At 38.6% G+C, this 26,533-nt stretch overlaps 1 protein-coding gene across 2 annotated transcripts; it reads right to left on the reverse strand.

Moving 5' to 3' along the window:
- Window positions 1-478: 478 nt before the first annotated feature.
- On the reverse strand, window positions 479-25,440 carry SPMIP4 (sperm microtubule inner protein 4). Of its 2 annotated transcripts, XM_070424452.1 has the most exons (10): window positions 25,204-25,440; window positions 24,476-24,633; window positions 19,404-19,580; window positions 15,020-15,091; window positions 12,575-12,604; window positions 8,172-8,353; window positions 6,165-6,253; window positions 5,278-5,452; window positions 4,903-4,994; window positions 479-1,574 (listed from the first exon to the last, which is right to left on the reverse strand). In XM_070424452.1, exons 2-10 carry the CDS (start codon window positions 24,607-24,609, stop codon window positions 753-755), a joined length of 1,773 nt encoding a protein of 590 aa, XP_070280553.1. In that variant the 5' UTR covers window positions 24,610-24,633; window positions 25,204-25,440; the 3' UTR covers window positions 479-752. The 2 variants fall into 2 exon arrangements, with proteins under 2 accessions (XP_070280553.1, XP_070280554.1); XM_070424453.1 differs by lacking the exon at window positions 25,204-25,440 and having other exon boundaries at window positions 24,476-24,653.
- Window positions 25,441-26,533: the final 1,093 nt, after the last annotated feature.

The following is a 26,533-nucleotide window of genomic DNA, read 5'->3' on the forward strand; positions in this document are numbered from 1 at the left end:
TTATCAGAATAAGAACTCACCAGTTATTAAATAAAGCCATTGCCACATCTTCACAATAGAATCATTTTTCCCCCTGCATTCAAGAAATGGTTACGTTTCTCTACCACATGTGTAAAGGAAAAGAAACATCTTGCGTAGAATGCGTGCATACAGAGCATTTTGGGTTTCATCTTTTCTGCTGACATTTTGTTCATGTTTTACATGTAAAAAGAACAGGGCCTGCATACTTACTTTATGAAGGATGTAGTTTGCAGAGTTGTCTATCCCTCCATTGACAGGGCATTTGCGTTTTGTCTTTTGTACCTAATGTTATTTTGTACAAACATTTACATAAAGAGATAGTGTTCACCTATTTATTTTATTAAGGTAATAGAATTTGTATAGACATCTGTCCATTATTGGACATTTGAGGGTTTTATCCCCCCAGATATTCATTTTTTAAAAACTAATGTAAACTTTGCCATACACATTGTTTTGGGAAATTACTTGGAATATCATTTGGAAATGAGATGAAAGACTATAAGTTTTTCTGGTTCTAATATTTTATTGCCAAATTGTTAAACTTTTCAAGAAGTCAAAACATCACCTTTTCTGGGTTCCTCTGACCAGATCCGAACTTAAATTCCTGAAAACATAAACCTCATTAGCAAGGTTCATGATGGCTCCTCTATAAAACAGAATCCAGTAACAAGGAAGAAATTCTATTTTCTTTTCTTGCAAGAGGCTGTGTTTTGAAGGGAAAGATGAATATCTCAATTGTAGAAATAATAGGAATTATGGTCATAGAATTGGTGTTTCATCCCTAAATGTACCTTATTCCTAAGGTCTTTATGGTCTTCTCTAATTGATTTATGGAAACGTTTTTGTGCACCAGTTTTTGAAAAAGAGTTCTTAAGCTCAAGCAGGTTGGCCTGAGTCTTGGCTCCTTCAACTTTAGGAATCCAACCCAGAAGAGATTTTGTTTCTTCATCGTTTTCTGTGTTGAAGGTCAGCTGTTCTTCTGGCTTCCTTAAAAAACATCCTAGATCAAGAGCTTCTGAGTCTGGCTTATTTTGTACAGGACTAGGCGTACTAAGGTTAACAGGGTTTTGACACATAGTATGCTGGTCAAGTAAGGCAGATTTAAAATGTTCATATTGAATGTATTGGTTGGGGTGGTAGTGAGGTGCAGGTTGCGGTTTTAATGGCAGCTGTCTCCAGTACAAATCTTCTGTCTTTTTAGTATCTGTAATTTTTGGAAATGGTTGTATGTCATAACCGCTAGTCATATCTTTCGTTGGGTAACAAGGTGGACTTGCAAAGGTAGATAACAAACGTTGTTCTTCCTTAATCTTGTCTTCAATTTCCTGGTGTTTATGGATCATACCTGCTAGTGTGTTATCACGAAGTGCCATCAATTCTGAAGAACTGGGTATGAAGGTATGAAAATTACACAAAACTCTAGGGGTACAATCAGGACAGGGAGGTGGTCTTTGCTGGACAGTAGCCTCCAGAGGACGTTGGTTCTGAATCAGTCGAGCTATTCGTCCATCCAAGGGTCTGGGGGGTTTAAAGACAGGATGGAATTTTTCTGACTGTAGTGGTGGGATAAAAAGGAGAAAAGTGATTAATTAATAAACCTGGCGTTATAAAGGATATTGCCATGAATGGCCAGTCAAAAATCATACCCATTTTCACTGCCTGAGTAAACACAGATGGGTAAGAGTACACATTTGACTGTTTTTTTTATATTTAAAGATACTGAAATTTGGGTCTTTAATAAACATGTTTTCCTCCTCTACTAGTTTTTATTAATATGGAAAGGGTGTATTTGTACTTGGCTATACAGAAATTCCTCTATGTAGGAATGCTTTGCTTTCAAACTTTCAAAGATGTAAAATAATCATTGGAACAAAATTGCCCACCACCAACAGTTGATGTTAAATGTTATGGAAAGTTATTTAAATCTGTTATTAGCCTTCTTTATTAGGCCAAGGGCAACGGTGCTTAAACCTTGGTTCATTGAAAATCAGCTTTGGAGCTGGAAGAAAGCGAGATTCCTAAACTTGATCCTCTGAGATTGTGATTCAGGAATCTGCTTTTTCAACTAACATCTCAGTGATGCTGAGGTTAGTGATGTGCTATGTTGCGGAAACACTGGTCTGAGAGGAATTTGTCATAACTGTCCCTGTTTTTTGAGATGTTTTAGAAATATTGTGAACTCAGTCATGTCTGTAACTGCAAAAGTAGTGAGTGTATTGAAAAGCTGATTAATAGGTATATGTCTTTGGGGGGCAGGAGGAGGGAGGGGGGAGTTGAAGGGGCATGAGGGAACTTTCTGAGATGATGGTAATTTTCAATATATTGCTAGAGGTTTGGGTTACAGAGGTGTATGCATTTGTCAAAATCCATTGAGTGTACACTTAAGATTTGTGCATATCACTGAATGTACATTTTTTTAAATAAATCCATCTTTTTTTAAAAAAAATGTATTTTATTGATTTTTTACAGAGAGGAAGGGAGAGAGATAGTCAGAAACATCGATGAGAGAGAAACATCGATCAGCTGCCTCCTGCACATCTACTGGGGATGTGCCCGCAACCCAGGTACATGCCCCTGACCGGAATCGAACCTGGGACCCTTCAGTCCGCAGGCCGACACTCTATCCACTAAGCCAAACCGGTTTCGGCCTGAATGTACATTTTACTTTAAAAGAAAACACTGCAAACAAACTGAACTGTGGTTAATGATATACATACTGAATGTTGAGAGATAAAGTATGCTACTGTCTTCAATTTACTTTGAAGTGCATAAAAATAACAAGGATGGGTGGAGGGATGGAAATATGGATTTTGTGATAAGTATAGTAAAATGCTCATGGTAGAATTGAGGAGATGGGCATATGCATATTAACTGTAAAACTGTTTAAACTTTTCTGTGTGTTTGAACATTTTTATATATTGAAGAAAAAAACTAAAAAAGAATGGATATATGATGATAATGGAATGAGACGGCAGAGATAAAAATGAGAATGGTGAGATAGTAAAAGTAGTTTGGACTTAGGAAAAAAATGAACTGAGGAACATACTTTTGGAACCTTCTCTGTTCATAGTTGGAAGAATTTCCATACTACTTGTAACAAATCTGTTACAACCTTTAATCAGGTCTGAGTAGATACTATGAAAAAAAAAAAGAAAAGGAAAAAAACCCCCTCAAAACCCTAGCTCTTTGAAATGCTTTGTTAAAAGTATAGCCCTAGATGGTTTGGCTTAGTGGGTAGAGCGGCAGCCTGTGGACTGAAGGGTCCCGGGTTTGATTCCTGGTCAAGGGCACATGCCCGGCTGTGAGCTCAATCCCCAGTAGTGGGTGTGCAGGAGGCAGCCGATCAATGATTATCTCTCATCATTATATTTTTTATCTCTCTCTCCTTTCCTTTCTGAAATCAGTAAAAAAAAAATATTAAAAAAATAAAAAGTATAGGGTGTATCATATCCTACTTTGACAGCATCCCTTTATGAAGAAGCAGTTTTTAATACCATTATTTTATTCTACTACAGCAAAATATTTCATACACATATTTATTACCACTAACCCATGCCTTCCTAGAGTTGTTATTTATGTTTTAGTTAGAAACCAGCAAGATTCACTGAAACTTCCAACTATTTTAGGCATTTTCATCTTGCTATTAATAAAAATGTAGGTGTTGTTTTACTTGTACAATAATTTTGCACATAATATTCTTGACATCCTTTGTACAACTGTGCATATATTTCTAAATAAAAATGATAAAACTGCTTCCTCAGGTGAACTCTGTGGAAGTCTGGACAGTTGCTGAACATACCTAACAAAAGTAGATGTATCATCTTTTTAAAAAATTTTATTTTATTTTTTTACATGCTTTTATTGATTTCAGAGAGGAAGGGAAAGGGAGAGAGAGATAGAAACATCAGTGATGTTGAGAGAGAATCATTGATCGGCTGCCTCCTGCACACCCCCTACTGGGGACCCTTCAGTCTGCAGGCCGATGCTCTATCCACTGAGCCAAACCAGCTAGAGTTATATATCATCTTTTGTAGCCTTAGAGAATGCTAGTTGAAAGTGAAAAGTGAAGAAAATTAAAAACCCTTCAGTGAATGACACAGCACAGTCTATGGAACTACTCTGGTGTTAATGATTTTATATCGCTTTGGGAAATACTGAAGCTAGTATAAAAAATTGTGTACAGTTCAGTCTTAAAGAGTTCATATTGAAATAGGTTATAGTTGTCTTTTATGTGTTTTTCCACAGTTTACCTCTTTGAAAATATTAATTTTGTTTTAAAAACTTTGTAATTTTAGAGGATAAAATGTAGGCCCCAAATAAAACAATAAATGAATGCTATTAGGTCATTTTATTTTATTTACATAATCATAAAGGGCTTGATCATTTCTTTCAGGTCACTTCACATAACTAAGAAACCTCTGATATTTACAGAGAATGTACTGGCTTTTGGTTGTAATTCAGCCAACACTCAATCATTGTGGATATCAGAAAGAAACCTTTATCTCTTCAAAAGCAGTGATAATGTACAAGATATACAAATATGCAAAGATTCACAGAATTTAAGAATCTCATTAAATTACTAGGTAAGCATTTGTAAAACAATGCCATTGTAAATTTTAGCAATAGTAACAGTGTACAATGTGTTTTTTTTAGAAAACAACCAGTTCTGTGAAGAAAAAAAGAAACCTACCTTGTTCTTCAAGAGTGGAGAAAGGTATTCAAGACAGTTTAGATCAATTCAGAATTAACTTCTAAAATGAGTTAAAATGTCCATTTTCTAGTTTACTCACCAATATTCAAAAAGCAAATAAGAAGTGGGCAAAGAGTCCAACATGTGGATACTTTCCCCCAAATAACTGAGAGTTGACTGCAATTACTTACAGGTTGTGGGTCAAATCCTATCTGTCCAGTTAACTCTGCTATCGCCTTGTCATGGTAATCATCCAGTTCAAGGGGGTTCATGGGCCCCAGACCTTAATAGAAACATCATGTCTTATTATTTTGTTAAATAAAAAATGGCATGTAAGTGACCTTTTAGAGAAAAACTCACCCATCCCCTTTGTAGTATAATTAGAACAATAAAATGAAAACCAACTTTACCTCCTGGTTATCTGCTAAGAGAAACTTACCACCCACCTGAATTTCTATTGGTACTTTAGATTAAGAAACAGGGGGAAATATTAGAGGAAAGCTTATAGCAGCATTTGTCAATGATCTAATTATGTTCTTTTTACTTGTATTAAAGTGAACTCATACCTGTGAAATCGTGAGTGTATGAACTGATCCAGTGGGACCGCTCAATGTTTCTTTGTATGTTGGCTTCTTTTTGAGAGTTAACAGGATCCCATGAATTTAAAGAAGTGTTAGGAGCGAAGGTTTTAGGAGGCTTGGGGTAGAATACTGGCTTGTTTTTCTCAACACATTTAGGAAACTAGAATATGAACATAAAAGATTATTACAATTGATGTCGTCTAGTAGAATAAGAGCTGATTCACTATCTCAATAAACAGTGGCTATTGTTTTTATTTTATTTTTAAAATATATTTTTATTGATTTCAGAGAGGAAGGGAGAGGGGGAGAGAGAAAGAAACATCAATAATGAGAGAGAATCATCTATCGGCTGCCTCCTGTACGCCCCCTATTGGGGATTGAGTCCATTACCCGGGCATGTGCGCTTGACTGGAATTGAACCTGGGACCCTTCAGTCCTCAGGCTGGTGCTCTATCCACTGAGCAAAACTGGCTAGGGCTAATTTCTTTTTGATTCTACACAAATATAATGGTTTGCACAGTAAATTGTAAATCTTGCTTAAAATCTCTCATTTACTCTATGCATATTTAGAGTTACTTAATATAGTTTAAATCATAAGAATAGAGTTGGGGGACACACAGTAACTGAAATACAGTCCTCTTCCACCTTCTTTCAGGAGGAACCTTATTTTGGTAATTGTGGAATTGTTACAAAACTGCCCAAACTATCTGAAATCAGCTAAGAAAACGACAACAAAAAATGTGAATCCTGGTCAAACTCTCAAAATTTTCACCCAGATAGAATATCAAAGTAATCAATCTTTTGGACTCTGAGAAACATATAGAGTAAAAACATTTTTTACTTTGTTTTAAACACACATTAAAAATACTTACGTCATAATACACACCCTGACCTGGCCACATCAAGGCTTTCTTCTTTGAATCCATGGGAATATCAAGCAGTTCATGTCTGTAAGGATTACCTGGAATTTTTAGGGCAAGCACTGTTATCCTGAATATATAAGAACAATCTTCTAATTCATGGGATTTATGGGTGCAGTAAATAGAAACAAGACAATATGAGGTAGAGAGAAATGCAGGTGCACATTTAGCTATATAGTTACAGCTTGCTTTGACTTCTTGACCTCCTCCCCCGCTTAATACACAGCGTATGGACCACAAAGACTGAGAATGACTCTCTAACCACAGTGCTCCCAGTGGTAGGAGGGGGAATCGTACTTTACCTTTGTTAATGAAAGGAATTTTTAGGTAAATTATAAATCTTCCTGGATCCTCTTTCTAGTTTAGCAAATATAATTCTAAACTACCTGTTTTGGCTTTTCCCTGCCTAAATACCAAGAAATGTAGTACTTGATTACCAAAAAGGTATTGAAAGAGGACATCTTAAACAATACAGCTTCCTAGGTATTGGTGGTACCGTGTTCTCCCCTTATCCGCAGGGGATATTTGAGACTGAGGATAGTACTGAACTCTCTCTATACTATGTTTTTTCAGGCTGATAACGCAGATGCCTCTAAGTGACTAATGAATGGTAGCACCATACAGCATGGACACGCAGGACAAAGGGATGATTTATGTCAGGGTGGCACAGAGTGGGACACTGGGAGAGTTCATCACCCTACTTAATGGCATGCAGTTTCAAACTTATAAACTGTTTATTTTTGGAGAAAATAGGTTAGGAGTGAAGGTTTTAGGAGCTTTCATCTAATATTTCCCCCTGTTTCTTAATCTAAAGTACCAATAGAAATTCAGGTGGGTGGTAAGTTTCTCTTAGCAAGTAACCAGGAGGTAAAGTTGGTTTTCATTTTATTTTCCATTTAATATTTTCAGACCATGGTTGACAGCAGGTAACTGAGTAACAAAAACAGTGACTGCTAACACTTATCTCTATTACCTATGAAGTAGGTACTAATATTCCTGTTTTATAGATTGAGAAGTGGAGGCACAGAAGTGAGGAAACTTTCCCTTGGTCTATGGTGAGTAAGTGGCATAGCCAGAATTCAACCCCTGCAGTCTGACTCCATAGTCCGTGCTGTTAAACATTCCACTGTAATATTTCTCAAAATGTTACTGACCCCTGTAAGGTACTGAGGTTGATAGTAATGGCAGGACCTATTCTTATGTTTGGGTTCAATTATTCATGTACAGAGGACCTGAGTTACAGGACAGTTCTTGGGTCTTACCTTCCTCACAGCCCACATTCATTCAACAAGTATTTATCTCTGCCTACCGTGTACCTCTTCTGTCACCTTCTGTCACCTTCAGTCTTTCGCCGTAGGTTTCTTCTCTGTTTTGAGGTGTCTAGTGTGGGACAGACTTGAAGACTAGTGTATGGGCTTAGCATCCTCTATAATAAAACTAATCTGGGAAGACCCCAATGTTTGCATCTGTGATGAAATGCTCCCAGGTGTTAAAAGGAACTGAGCAAACTGCTCCCATCACTTTCTGAGTCCTATTCAATGAGGATCTTTCACTTTCATCATGGCTGCTACATCCATAATGCTCTGAACCCACCACTGTTCCTTGTGCTGATGACCTGAAGATGGAATTTTAAAAAGCTAACCCATAGGAGAGAGCAAAAAGGAAATAAAAACAAAATGTAAGTAGAATAAAAACAACCAATTCTACAATGTTTCTGATTCTGCCATGGGTGGTTCTGTATAAAGAAGAAAAGCAAAGGGCCTCTGCAGAGATTCTGATTTAACTGGTCCGTGGCGAGGCCCCTGCTGATTCTGAAGTGCAGCCACAGTTGAGAACAACTTTCTGATGGTCATACTTTTGTGACTTGAATCCTTTGCCCTTTTTTCTTTAATTTTATTATTGAATAAACTCCAAATATAAGAAAAATTAACAGTGTTCTGATTTTAAAGTACATTTTACCTTTTGTCTTCAAAATCAGTGTATCATAAGGCTTCGTTGGCACAGTTGGAGGAAATGGCTGTTGGCCTCGGGCGTTAATGCCAGTGTAGCGATCCTTAGGTGATGTGAAGGTTGGGAACATGGCACCGCGACAGATGTGTGTGTGGTAGGGATGTTCAACTGGATACGGGGAGCAGATTTCACTGAGATTTAGTTGAGCAAACAAAACAAAACAGAATAGAAGTGCAGTTTTAAAAAATTAATCACTAAATATTTATTAGAACCTTCTTTATGGCAGGTACTGTACCATCCCAAGATTGCAGGTTCAAACCCGAGTCAGGGCACATACGAGAATCAACCAGTGGTTGCATAAATAGGTGGAACAATGAATCGATGTTTCTCTCTCTCTTGTTCCCTCAAGTCAGTCAATCAATCAGTCAATCAATCAATAAAATATTTTTGTAAGACAAAAAATCTGGACTCCAGGCAAAAGTCATTTAGGAGGCCAGTCAGCTCTTTTTTTGTTTGTAAAGGAATTAGGTTTTCTTGCCCTTGTCACAAACTCTCTCACCTGAACATATTTTTGAATTGGGTATAGCATTATTTTATTGCTGATCATTAAAAACTTTTTCAGTTTACTTACTTTGCTTAAAAAGTGCCACATCAACTACTACATAGGACACAAGGTTGTCAACTCTAATGATATGAGAATTTAGGCATTCCTAAATTCCAAATGACTGACATTCCTGAGTCATGACAATTAGAGTAGTAACTGCTCTTTTAATGAAGCAATACTGACTTTCATTTTATATACTACACATTTGTTATAAATAAATATTTCCAGTGTCCAATTCAGTGGATTCCATAGTAAACCATTCCCCTTAAATTAATTTCCTCTTTAAAATCTACTTGAAAATAAGCATTTAGAGTTTGAGCAAACTATGTGAATAAAGTAGGAATGAACACATCCGTGCTCATGGAGAGTGTCCGATCTACTTGAATCAGGAAAGGATGGTGTTTGCTGTGGTCTAGTACAAAACCCATGTTCTGCCTGGCTGGTGTAGCACAGTGGTTGGGCATTGACCTATGAACCAGGAGGTTATTGTTCGATTCCTGGTCAGGATATGTGCCCAGGTTGTGGGCTCGATCCCCAGCTTGCAGAAGGCAGTTGATTGATGATTTTCTCTCTCATGATTGGTCTGTCTATCTATCTACCTATCTATCTATCTATCTATCTATCTATCTATCTATCTATCTATCATCTATCTATCTCAACTATCTCTCCCTTCCTCTCTGCAATCAATACAAATTTATTTTAAAAAAAGTAGAGATTACTTATTTTTAGAAAGTAAGTTTTAAAGGCCAAGAACATGTTAAATTACAACAAAAGAACTACATGAATTCCATAAACCATTTCTGGGGAGTGGTCTCCTTGAGAGGAAGTAAATTTGCAAAATGTGTGTGTAGTTCTCAGAATCTTCTGGTTTTGTCTGTGGCCAGGATTTTGGCTTCATGAAGAAGGGGTAAAAGGTGGGGGTTAGGAAGGCAGGGCAGAAATTTTTTCCCCTTTAAATTCTAGAAATGTGTATTTCCTAGCAAATAGTATTAAGTTATACCTAGTAATGATTCAGGAAGATGTTATTTATTCTAAGACCTGAAAACTATGGACTCTGTGTGCTGTGAGTCTATGTATGTTATGAGATTTCATTCAATATATTGCAAAGGTTATATTTGTTTGTTAAAAAACATATTGCAAAATTATACCTTCCACTAAATTTTCAGGTTTTATCCTACTCAGGTTTTGAATATAACAGTATTAAATGACCAGAATGTATTTTTATTCCTTTAAGGAATAAAATATTATTCAGAAAATATTATGTTCCTGGTTATATTAAATGATTTATAAAGGTTACTTTCATTTTGTGCCTTGAGTCCCTAAATAGAGAAGAAATGATAAGGCAGAACATCATTTACTTAACCTCACAGGCATTTAAATAAAGGAATTTGGTTGGTATACATCGTTCAGTTAGAGGCATGGGCTGTCTGAGCAAGATTTACCAAGATGTTTAACAAGATGATAACAGCTCTTTCCTGGGGATGTTTGAGGACCATGTCAAAGGAAGAGACTTTGGAATTTATCAGGCTACAAGCAGACAGGTGATCTGGGAAAAAGAACCCAACAAAAAGGGCTTTACTTTTCATGTTTCTATTAAGAGAATTTGGAAAGTCCAAAACAAAGGTCTTCACATAGTTGTGTTTTTTAAAACCCCCAAACAACTAAGATTTAAAAAATGTTTTTGCCTTTTTGTTGTTGTTGTTAATCTTCACCCAAGGATATTTTTCCATTGATTTTTAGAGAGTGGAAGGGAGAGGGAGAGACAGAGAGAAACATCGATATGAGAGAGAGACATTGATTGGTTGCCTCCTGCATGCACCTCAACCAGGTCTGGGAAACCTGCAACCAAGGTATGTGCCCTTGATTAGAATCGAACCTGGGACCCTTTAGTCCATGGGCTGATGCTCTATCCACTGCACCAAACTGGCTAGGGATAAAATTTAATAGCCTTTTGAGCAGATCTTACCCTGTAACACAATTTTAAAATGTTACCTTATTATTTTCAGTTAAGACTGACAGGGACTTTAGTAGCATCAAGCACACCTAGTGTTTAGATCCTGTTTTCTAATACCATCCTCCCATAGAAGGAACTGGGCTCCTTGGAGAAATGGCTGACTCTAGGACTGGGGCAGGAAATATATGAGTGTGTAGCGTCTTGTACGCCAGAAAGTAAGGAACCGTTCAAAGGAAAATAAAACCCTCACAACAGTAAGTGATGTAGTACTAAACAAACAAACATGTCAGAAGGACACCACACGGATGGGTATGTGGATATAGGAGCCAACTGAGAGAGCTCCCAGTGGTCAACCTGAGTAACAGAACAAGTAAAGTAGTACAGGGTTACTACTAAAGTACCAAAGTACAACATGAGTATCCTTGAGTCCATATTGATATAAGCGGATCATAAATAAATAAATGGGGTAGAACAATGCCAGTAAGTTATGTAAGTACGTTTTCCTCAAGGAGGGGGAGCATAATTCTAGATCTCTAAGTGCAGGCTGTCTAGAATGACTTTCTTCTAAAGAGTACATTATGGAAAGGGGAGAAAACAAGAGTAACTGTACAATGGGGAGACCTGGTAAACATTACCTCAGCTAGGTAATCAAGGTCAACATCAACAGTGGTAAGTTATGTTGATAGCATGTACTCTTTTAAATAATTAAAAAAAATTTCCAATAGTGCCAGTCAATCAAAGAAAAATACCACATGATCTCACTCATTTATGGATAATTAAGACCATTATAAACTGATGAACAAAAATAGATACAGAGGCAGAGCAGCATCGAACAGATTGTCAAACTACAGCGGGAAGGCCGGGGAGGATTGGAAGGGGGCGGTAAGAGATCAGCTGAAGGACTTGTATGCATGCATATAAGCATAACCAATGGACACAAGACACTGGGGGGTAGGGGAGGCCAGGGGATGGTCAAGGGAAAAAAAAAGGAGACATATGTAATACTCTTTGTAATACTTTAAGCAATAAAACAAAATTTAAAAAAAATTTCAAATAGCATGTACTCTTGATAGGATGTGATAAAAATGGCACTTTACCTCTTCCATCCCCAGACACATTAGCTGAGTCCAATCATGAGAAAAACACCAGACAAATCCCAACTTGGGGACATTCTGCAAAGCATGTGACCTGTAATCCTCAAAAGTGTGTAGACCATAAAAAAAAGGAAACTGTGAAATGGTCACAGCCAAAAGGAACCTAAGGAACTAAGGAGACTACCAAATTCTTGGATGGGATCCTGGAACACAAAAAGGACCTTAGGGGAAAAACTGAGGAAATCTGAGTAAAGTATGGACTTTATATTTGGCTCATTCATTGTGACACATGTACCATACTAATGTAAGATGCTAATAACAGGAGAAACTGGGTGTGAGGTGTATAGGAACTCTACTGTTTCCCAATAATTTTGTAAATATAAAACTGTACTAAAAAAGTTTGTTTAAAAAAAAGATTAGCAGGGCATATAATTGGGGGAAATCAATGATACTCTAACTTTGGACCTGTATCAGCCTCTCCCACATTCATGAAAAGTCTCATGTGTCCCCACACTAAGACCTTTGAATCACCAATACATTTTCTCCTTGTTTAGAACAGAGAAGGACCTGGCTGGGTATCTCAAATGGTTAGAGCACCATCCCAATATGCCAGGGTTGCGGGTTTGATCCCTGGGCAGGCCATATACAAGAAGCAACCAATGAGTGCATAAATAAGTGGAACAAGAAATCAATGTTTCTCTAGAATCAATACATTAAAAAAACAAAAGAACAGGGAAGGGAAATACAAGTGTATACTTACCCTACTGCTGAATTAGGTGGTTTGGGCAACCTAAAATAAAAACGGGAAACGAATCCTAATTTATATTAAGGACTTTTAAAGCTTACATTTCTATTAGAAACTTGCTTAAGAATAAAGAAGTATCCAATTTTCCAGCTATAGTGTCTTTTATATAATATTGACTTCATAATATCCTGATTGACTTTCTGGAACAATGAATAGCTGACCAGAGAGATATGATGTCATCCTATCTCAGTTGTCTATTGATCATTTTTTTACCATTCTGATTACTCTAATTTCAGTTCTACTAAACACCCGTTGTGCATTTCTTACTTGCAGTGCAGGTAGGATTGCTACTTGTAATGATAACAGAGCTCTTGTTCTTATTGACATTCACCCTCATAGTCAAGCGGTAGCAAGTGCTCTGAGCCAGCCTGCCAGTGTGCATGTGGTACAATTACACGACCTAAAGTGACCTGAGTACTGTGTGCTTTGTCCTTTTGCCCAGGATTGCTGATCTCTCCATTGACAGAGAGGCTAGAACAAAACTGAACAAGGTACTGAAGGTACGTCTTTTCTGAACCAGTTCATCTGAAGTTTGTGTACTTACTAAATATGCTGAGCCCTGCATGCCAAGAAGTAATAGTGCAGCCCAGGAACAAAGTCCACACTAGGCAAAGATTGTCATCCGCTGTCATTGGGTTCTAACAATTAATTTCTAACTATACAAATATTTCTAAATATTTCAGGTGTAAAAATGAACAGAATGTTAATCAGTTGATAGTAAAGATCAGTAAAATTGAGTATATTCTTTTAATTTTTTATGTTTTTCTATTTAGGAAATGGTATATTAGCCATATAATTTTATTAGCCTATATTATAAATACATGATTCATATGAGCTATAACATGTTTATGCCCTTCTTTATTTAGACTCTAAGTTTGTGGGTTTGGAACTTAAAAAAAAACATACATGTCTTGTCTTCCGGTTATATTTCTGGTTGAGTTGGGGGACAGGGGACAATGAATATAACAATCGAAGGGATCTAGAGTTAGTAGATTGGCTATTATTTGTGAAACATTGTCAGCATCTAAAAATTTTCTCATGTGACACATTTAGTGATGGCATTGACAAATGTGTGCCTAGTGATTTGATTCAAAAAGGAAATTTTTTTTAAAGAAAAAGGAAAACTTCTAAAGACAATCCTCAAAGTTTGAAAATAAAGTGAATGAGCCCTAGCTGGTTTGGCTCAGTGGATAGAGCATCGGCCTGGGGACTGAAGGGTCCCGGGTTCGATTTTGGTCAAGGGCACATGCCCAGGTTGCACGCTCAATCCCCAGTAGGGGGCATGCAGGAGGCAGCCAATCAGTGATTGTCTCTCATCATTGATGTTTCTCTCCTTCTCCCTTCCTCTCTGAAATCAATAGAAATATATTAAAAAAAAGAAGATAAAATGAATGAAAAGAAAATATGCTCAGAGACACCAATTCCTTGACCTGAACCAGTCATACTCTTACCTACTTTTCAAAGTTAACTAATCCCAAAGGGATAAACAGGGCCTACTAACCACAAATATGTCTTTTTGGCTCCCTCTTGTGGCTAAACTCTATATTAACTTCTTACTCAGAAATGAATTCATAATTTGTTAAAGGCAAAGAAGTGATATTTTTAGTTACTTCAATATTGTCAGTGTTTTACTTTTATCTGAAAATTAAAAAGTATGATTTTGTATTGTATACCACCAACTATTTCAAAGAGTAAAAAATAATTAACATGTATTCCTTATCCAAAAGAGACTTAGGGAATAGTCTTTTTAAGAGTTATTTGTAGATTATAATAATGAATGTCTCATAAAATTCCAATTAAAATTTTTGTTGAGGGCACTTAGCATTTTCTGTGAACCTTTAAAGAAATGTAAATATTAGATTGAGTAACTAGGTCAAAAGCAGGGAAATGGACCAATGTGGCCTATTTAAATCCCTTCAAACATTATAATCTAATTTATATTTCCTACTTTTTCCTCACTTGTTTAAATATTAGAATCAGTGAGTTTAGGATTATTTGTTTTATTTTTGTCATTTGTTTGGTCTTGGTTTCTATTATTAATGATCTCTATAAAAAAAGGAACACTTGTATTTTCTAAAAGTTCCTATTTTGGTTTTTTAAAAAACATTTCTCATATAACTCATTTTCACTTAAAAAATGTTATTTGGCCTTGCTGGTGTTGCTCAGTGGTTGAGTGATGACCTATGAACCAGGAGGTCAGGGTTTGATTCTCTGTCAGGGCACATGACCCGGTTGCGGGCTCCATCCCCAGCAGGGGGTGTGCAAGAGGCAGCTGATCATTGGTCCTCTCTCATCATTGATGTTTCTATTTCTTCCTCCCTCTCCCTCCATCTATGAATTCAATACAAATATAAAAAATGTTATTTGATCTCACATAAGAAAAAGAAACCCCACACTTACAAAGAATCATTTCCATAGATGTCACTTTTTTTGTTCTGTGTCAAATAATAGAACTGTTCAATAGGAAGCCTTCTGAAAAGAAAGAAGAAATTAAATTAACACTTTTTCAAATTAACACAGTGTAACAGTGAGACAGGGAAAGGCAAATAGCAAATAGACTAATACAACCATGTGTATTGGGAAATTCAGTATAAGAAAAGGTGGCATTTTATTTTATTATTTTATTTTTTAATCTTCACCTGAGGATATGCTTAGAGAGAGAAAGAACACTGATGTGAGAAACATTGATCGGTTGCCTTCCATATACACTCCAAATGGGGATTGAACCCACAGCCCAGGTATGTGCCCTGATCAGGAATCGAACCAGCAACCTTTTGGTACACAGGCAGATGCTCAACCAACTGAGCAACTCGGGCTGGGCAAAATGGAGGCATTTTATATCAGTGGAGGAGGATTTACTTTCAATATACAATGCAGGAAAAATTCAATAGCTATTTGGAAAAAAATAGATTTATATTTCATACTACTCACAAAGATAGTTTTGGATGGATTAAAAATCTAAAGAACTAGGAACTACATACAATTATTAAAATAAAATATACAAGAATGCATTTTTTTCTTGGTGATAGGAAAAACATTTTAAATAATATTTTTATTTTAAAAGTCAAAAACCAAAAGTAAATACGATAACATCAAATGAAAAACGTGAAGTTAGGACAGCATAAAAAGTTCAAATAAAACAGATTGGAGCCCTGGCTGGTGTGCCCTGAGAGGTCACCAGTTCAATTCCCTGTCAGGGCACATGCCTGGGTTGCAGGCACCATCCCTGGTAGGGGGCATGCAGGAGGCAGCTGAGCAATGTTTCTCTCTCTTTCCCTCTTCCTTCCTCTCTCTCTAAAAATCAATAAAAACATATTTAAAATACAAAACGAAACATAGATTGGAAGAAATACTTGCAATAAAGATATGTAAAGGATTAATATCCAGAACATAAAGAACTAATAAAATCTATAGCTAAAAGACAAACTATAAAAATGGAGAAAAAATAAGAACAGAAAAGGAAATGTAATGGCTATACCTAAGAAAAAATTTCTCAACCTAATCAGAGAAATGCATTCTGATAACCAAGATACTATTTAGATGGGCAAAAATTATACAGTTTGATACTATAATACAGCTGGGCAAGAGTGTGGAGAAATGGATACTTTTAGCTACTACCAAGAGAATATAAAGCACTTGGGCTCTATCTACTAAACTTAAAAATATTTATATATTGTGACCCAAAACTTCCACTTCGGATTTTCCCTAGAGAAACGTTTCTGTACAAACATATTCATTACTTACAGTTAATGCAAAAAAAAATATATTACGAGAATGGCTAAGTAATCTATGATGTATCCATGTTGTGGAACACTGAGAAATTAAAAAGAATGAGATTGATCTGTATTTATAATCTCTAGATTATATAGAGATAAAAAGAACTAACTTGCCTAATACTATATATCAAATGTATCCACATCCTATATAATAAAAGGGTAATATGCAAATTGACCCTAACAGCAGAATGACTGGGAATGGCTGGTCACTATGACACACACTGACCACCAGGGGGCAGACGCTCAATGCAGGAGCTGCCCCCTGGTGGTCACTGTGCTCCCACAGGGGAGTTCTGCTCAGCTACAAGCCAGGCTGATGGCTGCCAGTACAGCGGTCGTGGTGGGAGCCTCTCCTGCCGCCTCAGCAGCACTAAGAATATCCAACTGCAGCTTAGGCCTGCTCCCCACTGGCAAGTGGACATCCCCCGAGGGCTGCTGGGCTGCCAGAGGGATGTCTGACTGCTAGCTTAGGCCCGATCCCCTGGGGAACGGGCCTAAGCCAGCAGGTGGTCATCCCCCGAGGGGTCCCAGACTGCAAGAGGGCACACACCGGGCTGAGGGACCACCCCGAGTGCACAAATTTTTGTGCACCAGGCCTCTATTATAAAATAATAGCATATATTTTCAATGGGTGCCCATATAATTCTGTAAACTAAAGGTGTGAAAGGAGATACAGGGTAGTGGTGACTGCAATTCTCTCTAGGAAAGAGACTGGGATTGGTGGGGTGGGCCTTTTAGATTTTTAAAAAAGATTTTTTTTCCCAGAGCAGTTTTAGGTTCACAGCAGAGTTGAGAGGACGTTTTTAGAGCAGGCAACCTGTCTTTGGGGAAACTACTTATTGGTAATTGGTTCAGAGCACGTGCCACACTCTTTAGGACAACACTCAGCCATAACTGAATAGTATTTCACACTACTCAAAAAGATAACTTCTGATGGTTAAAAATCGAAGGAATTGAGAGAAATACATACAAATATTAAAATAAAATAGACAAGAATGTATTTTTTTTCTTGGTGGTAGGAAAACATTTTAGATACGATTTTTCTTTTAAAAGTCGAAACATCGATTAGTTGTCTCCCACATGTACCCTGACTGGGGATCAAACCCACAACCTGGGCCTGTGCCCTGAGCAGGAATTGAACCCGTGACCCTTCAGTGTATGGGAGGAAGCACCAACCTAGCTACACCTGCCAGAGAGGCAAGGTTTGAATTTAAAAGGTGCAATGGTCTTACCAGATTTGCAGAATGGTAGAATAGCCTATTGAAGATTCGGTTATGGCTGAGTGTTGTCCTGGAGTGTGGCACATGCACTGAACTACTGACCAATAGTTTCCCCCAACGACAGAATGCCTGGCCTAAAAAGCACAGGGTGTAAGTGGGAGACTGCCTCTGACTGTTTTCTTCCTGTTACACTTGAGAATTAACTTTTACTTCCTGCACGCCCCTGGGGCTATGCTGGTCTAGAGGTCGAGAGAGCAGTGCTCTCATCAAGAGAACACAACAACGGTCCCATTGAACTGGAAGTTGAAGGGATGATGAAGTAATTGGGGCTCCTTTTGACTCTGGAGAAAACAGGCAAGAAAGGACTGTACCAAGTAGGCTGGGATGATTGATCCTTAACATCAAGGACAAGAGGACTGCTGCTATACAATGAATGGGGAAAAGGAGAATTTCTGGAACCTAAATAAGCTTTGACACCTCCTAGTATTGTTTCCAGTGGCATAGAATTAATGGAATACTGTAGCAGCCTCACACTAAGAGCTTAGATCTCCCAGGAACAGAATTTGGGGTTGTTCCATCAGGTAATGAACTACCAGCTCATGTACTGGCTGAGGGCAAGGGAACTTGGAATGGGTAGTGGAGGAAGGAAATTATAACATAAGAGCCTCATGCCAGTAGAAATAAGGTCTAGTCACATCCCATATTTTCTTCCTTGTTGTGTCCTATATACTTTTATGCATTAACTTTTACTTTTCCTTATTATTTCATATAGGGTGTGTTGGTGATAGGTTTATTAAGTGCATCCATGTGGACTATCGTGACAAGATTATGACCGAACTAGACAGGAGTGAATGTACACAGAGATCCTAGACTTGGAGCTGGATGCAGGAACTGATGAGACGGTGAGCACATTTTCATTTGTCTGCTTTTTACTGCTTTACTTAGGCTTTGAAACGGTCATTGGCTGCCACATGTTCCTGTTGTTACTGTTTCTCTCTCTAGCTTTGACTTGTCTTTCCTAATTTCTTTTAACTGCTTTAGAACAACAAGCTAGTTAGATTATTAGTAAACTAGGTAACCAAGATTGCTAGAGAAAACAGGAGTAAGTAAGCTGTGTGTGAAAGTTTGATGGATTTTATTTTAATAAATAAATTTTTAATAAAAAATGGATTTTTTTATTAAATGGATTTTAAAAAATAAATTTCATAATTTTTAGCAAATAATTCATGTGACATTATATTTACTGCTCAGATTTATCTTTGCTTTCTCTTCAGTTTTAACCTGTTTTAAATAAAGTTACTGAGTGACTTTAAGATTTATAAATGATTATTGAGATATTTTAGTAACTGAAAACAATGCCCAATAGATTCTAATAACTACAGATTCATGAACAAATTAGAAATCAAAAGTTCCAAAAATTCAAGAACATCTGTACACATTAGGCCAGCTATTTGCTCAAGCAAAAACATTTTTAATTAAATCTCTCAGGATACTCCCATTTAGTTTTAGATAAAATGAGATTAGAAAGGGAATTAAATTAATAATCAAAATTTCTGATAATAACACTTGAACATCTCTAAGGACAGCAGACATCCATAAACACAGATTTTTTTTTTTTTTTTTACTGGCTTCACAATTAGATATTATATAATTAGTTTTTCCATCTGTGTCTTCTTATAAATAGTCAAAGAAATAAGTTTGGAGGCAGATTTAAATGAGAAAGGACTCACAATAGAAATAAAAATGAATAATAAATACCTCTGTGTGAAAGGCAGAAGGATTACTTACCTTGGCCAGGTTTCTCCACCATATCCATAGTGCTGATGTCCCTTGCCCATGGCATGGAGAGGGTCACATTTTGGCCTGTGTTCCTCAGGGAGTGAAATGGGTACCATCCCACCATATTCCTTGTCAGCACCCCATGGAAGCCTGCATTGTTGGAGCGACTCCTTCAATTCCTGATACCTGTGAAAAAAGAGAGACTTTTAAAATAGCTTCAGTATGGAATACTATGGTCTGAATGTTTGTGTCCCCCCAAATTTTTATGTTGAAATCCTAATGCCCACTGTGATGATATTCAGGAGGTGGGGCCTTTAGGAGGTGGCTAGGTCATGAAGGCGAAGCCCTCATGAATGGGACTAACACTCTTACAGAAGAGACCCAGAGAGCTTGCTGGCTTTGCCACCAGGTGAAGATACAGCAAGAAGGTGTCAGCGATGAACCAGGGAGAAGGCTCCCACCAGAACAGGAGCCTGCCAGTGCCACGATCCTAGACGTCCAGCATCCAGAACTGTGAGAAATACGTTTGTTGTTTACGAGTTACCCAGCTACCTAGTCTGTGGTAGTTGGTTAGAGCTGCCCAAATGGCTAAGACAAGCTTCAAAACTATTTTTAGATTATATTTTCAGATTACAGAATTCTCAGTGCTGGGCAGATTATGATATCGAGACTGTTATTTAGGCATCATTGGACTGCTGAGGGAAGGTTAAATTCTTGAGGGCTTAGAGATTATCTGTAGTTTTTTTCTTCTTCAATAATAGTTGTAGTATGTATGCTTACATCTTTTAAAAGTTTTTATTGAGCTATAACTCACATGCCATATAACTCATCCATTTAAAGCGTACAATTAGGTTGTTTTTAGTATACTCACAAATATGTCACTTTCCAGAATTTTGAACATTACATTCCAATCTTGGGAGGCTTAATTTAGCCAGCAGTGATTATTGGAAGGCATGATTAAAGGAAAGCTCAGAACAAAGATACTTTAATTTTTAGTTGGCAGAGAGCTAATAGTCAAAAAAATATTTAGCAATCAGAAAGCAATGGAATGAATCCAGAAACAAAATGGGAATGTATAATGAAATCTGAAGCAATTGTCAAGGCACTTCCTTAATTAATATGTTTGTCTCCCTAATGAACAAGATAACTTGCTAGAGCAAGCATGTCAAACTTGCAGCCCGTGGGCCGCATGTAGTCCACAATGAATACTTTTACGGCCCAGCCAACATAGCGGTATGTAAGAAACGTTTTAATAAAAATTTCATAACTTAATTTTTACAATATCCTGTTATACATAATTATTTATAACGAACTACAACGTTTGTTAATGACTGATTACTATAATCCTGTTGCATTCATTTCCCTTATGTGCCATACATGCAGGCACACCATTTCTCTCCACTAATACTAGCAGTGAATATTTTAGCAGCCGATTGCCACGTCATTAGTCTTGTACTGATTTGTTTGGTGTGCGCAACAGGAAATGTTTCACTTTCAGAGAACAAGAAAAATAGGTTTATTTGCATTACACTTATTAATTTGCACAGTTATTCAGTGTCTGGGAAATTAATGTTCAAGAAAAAATGTTAATTTTTATTAAAATGTTCAATTATTTTATGTTAACGATTACTCATTTATTTCAGCCCTTTGTATTCAGTGTGTCTCTATCGAAATAAACGTATGTTCCTATGAAAATTGAAGCTTTTGGGTTTTTGCAGCCCACATAAACTTAAACCTTGTTTATTTGGCCCGTGTTAGCCTTTGAGTTTGACATGCTTGTGCTAGAGATCAGAAGATGTCAACCGAATGGAAAAAGGATATAGACATCTGTGATTCTTAATAGCTGTACCTGTCATTCTTAAATTTTCAATGGAAGAAATACAAAAGTACACCATCAATTTATTAATATTTTAAAAAGCAATCAACTGAGTATATATACAGGGTGAGGCAAAAGCACACCAGCTTCTTCTTGTATTATTATTATTTATTGTAGTATTTTCCATACAAATAACTATAAGCCTACTTTTGCCCTACCCTGTATTAATGACTACTGTAATTGCTTCAAAATTTACCAGTGAAGAACGTAACTGAAGAATAAAGATTAAGTTGCCCTAAGACAATGGGTGAGCCAGAACCATAATCCTGATTGTCTTACTGTTTTCAGGCTTTCCATTAGCCCAATGGTTCTCAAAATAAGCTGGAAAATCTTACAATGCAGATTCCCTAGACCCACCGCAAGCTTACTGAGCTAGAACATCTACAGAGAGTGCCCAGGAATCTGCATTTTTAGAAAGCTTCTCAGGTGATTTTGATGTACCCTGTCTGTATACCATTGGGTAACAATGGTGCTAGACTGCGTTACATATTCTGGAAAGGAAATAAAAAAGTAGGCTGATGTGAGGAAATAATTTTGCACTGCTCTTAAAATTACCAACTGAGTTCAAAATACATTATATTAAAAAAAAGACATCCCCCTTAAGCACATCCATGTTTAGAAAATTAAGCTGCTGAGAGCTAACATATGCTAGGACTCATGTTCATCCTTACCATTATGAAGGGTAATTTCTAGAAGCTAGGAGCTTTTCGTTTTGTTTTGCTTTTGAGATTTGAGTTGGGAGTTATTGACCCTTAACCTGGTCTGAAGAAATAAGCCTCAGCATTGATAGAACAGAGGTACCAATCAATGTTCTCTTGATGACACTTTCCAGAGCAGTTCCAAATGACAACCAGGAGAGAAAAGCCAACTTCTCATTCTGTAAGCTGCCCGGCTGATTCTTGAGAGGGATTTAACAGGAGGGGTTCTGAGAATATATGATCATCCTGACTTTCCCACTTAGGGACCATGAAAGGAAAGAAGTCCATGGAGTAAAAGAGAAAGCAAGTTTTAGTAATCAGAAGCCAGGAACATGTTTATACCTAGGACATGTGTTTATTTTATAGTCAGTTAACAAAAAGCAATTACTGTCTTAAAGATGCTTCTCTTACATTTCATGCCAGTTAAAGGGTTTTGGAGCCAATTATAAATCAACCATAAGATCATTTAGCTAGAAGGGATCAAAATTTCAGTGAAAAGCCTTAGAGTACTTTTGAGGGGATAAAGATTAATCAGATATGGCAGACCTAAATTCCTACTCCGAAACCTTTTGGCCAAGTATAAAACCTCACAATGCTGCTTTTAAGCCAACTGTTCATCCCCAGATCACACATGATCTGCTAACGGTTCTCCCTGACTCAGGGGAAGCCCTGCCTAATCGGATGGCCCTTGGAACTGAGAGGAATTCTGGGCTGACAACCGATTTTTGGTATCAGGTTAATAGTAGAAAAGACGTACAGCAAGGACTAACTCAGGAGAAGTGAGCTGAGCCCTCTCTCCACAAATATGACAATATTCCTTTTCATTTAGTGAAAATAGTTTACAAAAAACACATTGAATATGATCTTTAAATTTAAAAAAATGGAGAGAACACATGTTGAGATGTTAACGGTGGTCATTTCTAGATAAAGAACAGGTATTCTGTACAAAGGAAGTACATAATTTTTCTTTCTGTCAAACAATGGGAAATTTGTTTTCTTTATGGATTTCCATGGTTTCTAAAGTATTCATAAGGAAGGTGTTAGTTTTATAATTAGGAAAAAAGCCTTCTTTTTTTCTTTTCATATTACAGACCGGAACAGATCTATGCAAGATCAAGATGGTGAAAGCTGAGATAGAAGAAGAAAAAAGAGTCAAGTCTGTTGAGAGCCAGTGTTTAGTCTGACAAAGAGAACTCTTTGAGGGCCAAAAGAATCTTCACATTCTTGAAGGGCTGCTATCATGGAGATGACTGATTTTCTTATTTTACATGGCTTCAGAGGGAAGAACCAGGATCAGCAGGTGGAAATTACAAGGGGGAATTTTCTCAGTAGGAAGAAAATTATCTAATAATCAGAAACATTCCAAATGGACTTCCTGTGAGGTAGTGATGTTCCAGACTTGCTGTCTGATTTCTTAATGAAATAATTCTTAAATGAAGAGGTCTTAAAGAAATAATTCTAAATGAAATGAAATTAAAAAATAAAAACAAACAAAACAACCACACAGGCTAGTTTTTCACCCATCCAAGTGTGAAATTCCCCCACCCCCTCAAAATGATTCAAGTAAATACAATGCAGAAAAGCTGGCACTAAGATCTTGGAGAATTTGTTTTACCTATTACTTCATACATAACATGGGAATAGTAATAGTACTATCTTTTAGGGTTGTTGTGAGGATTAAAAGAATCCTATATAATAAAGCATAATATGCTCAGTGTCTGGTCGACCGGTAGGCCGCTAAGGCCACTCAACCGCTCGCTATGATGTGCACTGACCACCAGGGGGCAGATGCATCGACTGGTAGATTAGCTTGCTGCTGGGGTTTGGCCAATAGGGACTGAGCGAGAGACGGGCCGGACAGGCCCTAGAGCCCTCCCTCTGTCCCTCCCTGGCCCCAATTGTGCACTGGTGGGGTCCCTTGACCTGGCCTGCGCCCTCTCACAATCCGGGATCCCCTTGGGGGATGTCAGAGAGCTGGTTTCGGCCTGATCCCGCAGGGACCCCATTGGTACATGAATTTGTGCACTGGGCCTCTAGTTATTACATGAAAAGCATTTAGTAGAGTGCCCACACATAGTAATGACTCATTATACAGTAAATGCAATTTTAATCATAATCTGCAGTTATTGTGTTACAGGAAATTTGGTAAAGCAAAAATTTAGGTGCAACTATGAACAAGCTCCTGGGAGTATTTTTAACCCGACTGTGTTATAGAATAAAATTGTTTGAAACAGATTAATTTTCAAATGAAGGAACCAATCATCCTAGAGTTTTATAATGCAATGGATGAATTTGATGTCTGCCTTTTAAAAATACACACCAACTTACTTTTTATCAAGTTCCTACCAGATGTGAGCGCTTTAAAGTTTAGGTAATTGTCATGTTATGCGTTCCCAATCGTGTGATAAACAGAAGAGCCCATAACCACAAGTTTTTTTTTTTCTTACATATACAAACATATTAAAACCCTTTTAAACTGTTTTTGCTTTCTCTAGTTTTTGTTGTACCTGTCCTCCGAGGCAGTTGGGCGAGGAGCTGTTTGCAGCGGAGTGTGCACTTCATTGGAGTAAAAGGTGTCTGACAGGAGGTCCGCTCCTTCACGCTCCCTGCAGCAGCAGGGCCGGTGGTGGATCACCTCCATGCTTCCCGGCTAAAAAGGCACAATCTGGACAAGAGAAGGAGGGCACACATGACTTGGCAGCGGGTGACTCGGTCGCTGTCACAGGGACCCTCCCTCAGGGCCGGCAGGAAACAGGCTTTGCTAAATTGTCCACCCCAAGGCTGCAGAGGAGCAGGGGCTTCCTCCCTCCCTCCAGCCCCTCCGTGGACCCTGCGGTGGCACATCAGTCATTACTATGGGAATGAATTTCAACGGAAACAGATCCGCAATGTGGAAGATGTCCCCGAGTAGAGTGAACCCCTGTAGGTCCGTCCTACAAGGGCTCCACTTCGAGGACATGGGCTGACGTTCAGTTCTGGCCTCACATTTAGCCGTAACCGTTCAGGAAAACTTAGCTGATCAACGCGCCCCCCATGGTCTCCCCAATGGAGCAGGGAGACTCATTATTCAGCAGATCAACAGCGGTGCTTCCGAAGACTTCGGGTGTCCTGAGCGAGGGAAGCCCTTTGCAGAGCGGGGCCCCAAAGGGTGAAAACCCCACCCCGCCCTCGGGCTTGGAGGGGGACCCCCCGGCCATCAGCGCCCCGCCGAGCGCAGCCTCGGGTTCGGACGCACCTGGGACATCGGCCTCCCCGTCCCTCCCCAGAGCTGGCGGGCCTCGCGGGGCGTGGAATTCCGCCGTGGCCCGCACCTGCGGCCCCGGGGAGCTCGCGGGCAGGTGCGGGAGAGGGAGAGGGACTGAGCGGGCCGGGGCGGGGTCGGGGCCCCTGTGACGGCGGCCGTGACCGCGGCACTAGGTAACGCATTCTTGCGGGTCGGCGGGCGGCTCGTCCCGGTTTGGCTGGGAGCCGGCCTCGGAGCTCCGGGCCTTGGAGAAGCGGAAGCGGAACCGGAAGTGAGGAGAGAGGTCCGAAGCCCAGTCCCGAGTTGATCAGGGCTCATCCGCCGCCCCGGGCCCGCCTCTCCCCCGCCCGGCCCCCGCGCCTCGCCCGCAGGGCGCCCTCTGGCGGCGGCATCACTCTCTTCTTCGAGGGCTGCCTGTTCAGTTTCTCCTAGAAGAGTCCACCTAACCTTTGTGCCGCTCGTTTTCAGGGTCTCATTACATTCTCTCCTAGCAGATACCCTGTCAGCTCAGCCCATTGTAAGCACCCAGCTTTCCATGCTCCACGCTAACCCTAACCCTGACCCTGACCCTGACCCTAACCCTAACCCTGACCCTAACCCTAACTCTGAACCTAATCCTAACTCTGACCCTAATCCTAACTCTAACCCTAACTCTGACCCTGACCCTGACCCTGACCCTGACCCTAACCCTAACCCTGACCCTAACCCTAACTCTAACCCTAACTCTAACCCTAACCCTAACCCTGGTTGGAATGAAAAAGGAAGGAGGGGAAGTAGAGATAGTGAGTACAGTCAACTCTTGAATTTTTCTGTGAATGGAAGCAGAGAAATCAGGCGGAAACTGGCGTTAATGTGGGGTCAAGGGAGGACTTTTTAAAAAATGGGAGGTATTGCAGAATGTTTGCTAATGGGAGTGATTCAGTAGAATAGAAAAGAAGTGATGATGCAAGAGTTCAAAAGGTTTCCAAAATAAATAAACAACCCCGTTTCTCAAAGCTCTTAGATTTCCAGGACATGTGCTTTCCCACCTGCTGCTCTACCCACTGGAGTCTAACTGGTAAGGGCCCCAGATTTGAGCAGGTGGGAGGCAACCATAGGCAATACACGAACTTTCACGTCCAAGTTTCTCTTACAAATTATTACCTTATTATACATGACATTTCACAATAGAATTTTAAAAACGAATCTTTATTTTAAAATACTAACTTAAAATTATAATGCTACATCTAGTTGAGTAAGAGGATTTGTAGCATCAATTAAATAACAGTAGCTAAACTAAGAAGAGGTCAATTCAACTCACTTGAAAGAGAAAACAATGCAG

This window comes from Myotis yumanensis, unplaced genomic scaffold (assembly GCF_028538775.1).
Source record: "Myotis yumanensis isolate MYYU_CA2020_CCGP unplaced genomic scaffold, mMyoYum1.0.hap1 SCAF_9, whole genome shotgun sequence".
Lineage (NCBI taxonomy): Eukaryota > Metazoa > Chordata > Mammalia > Chiroptera > Vespertilionidae > Myotis > Myotis yumanensis.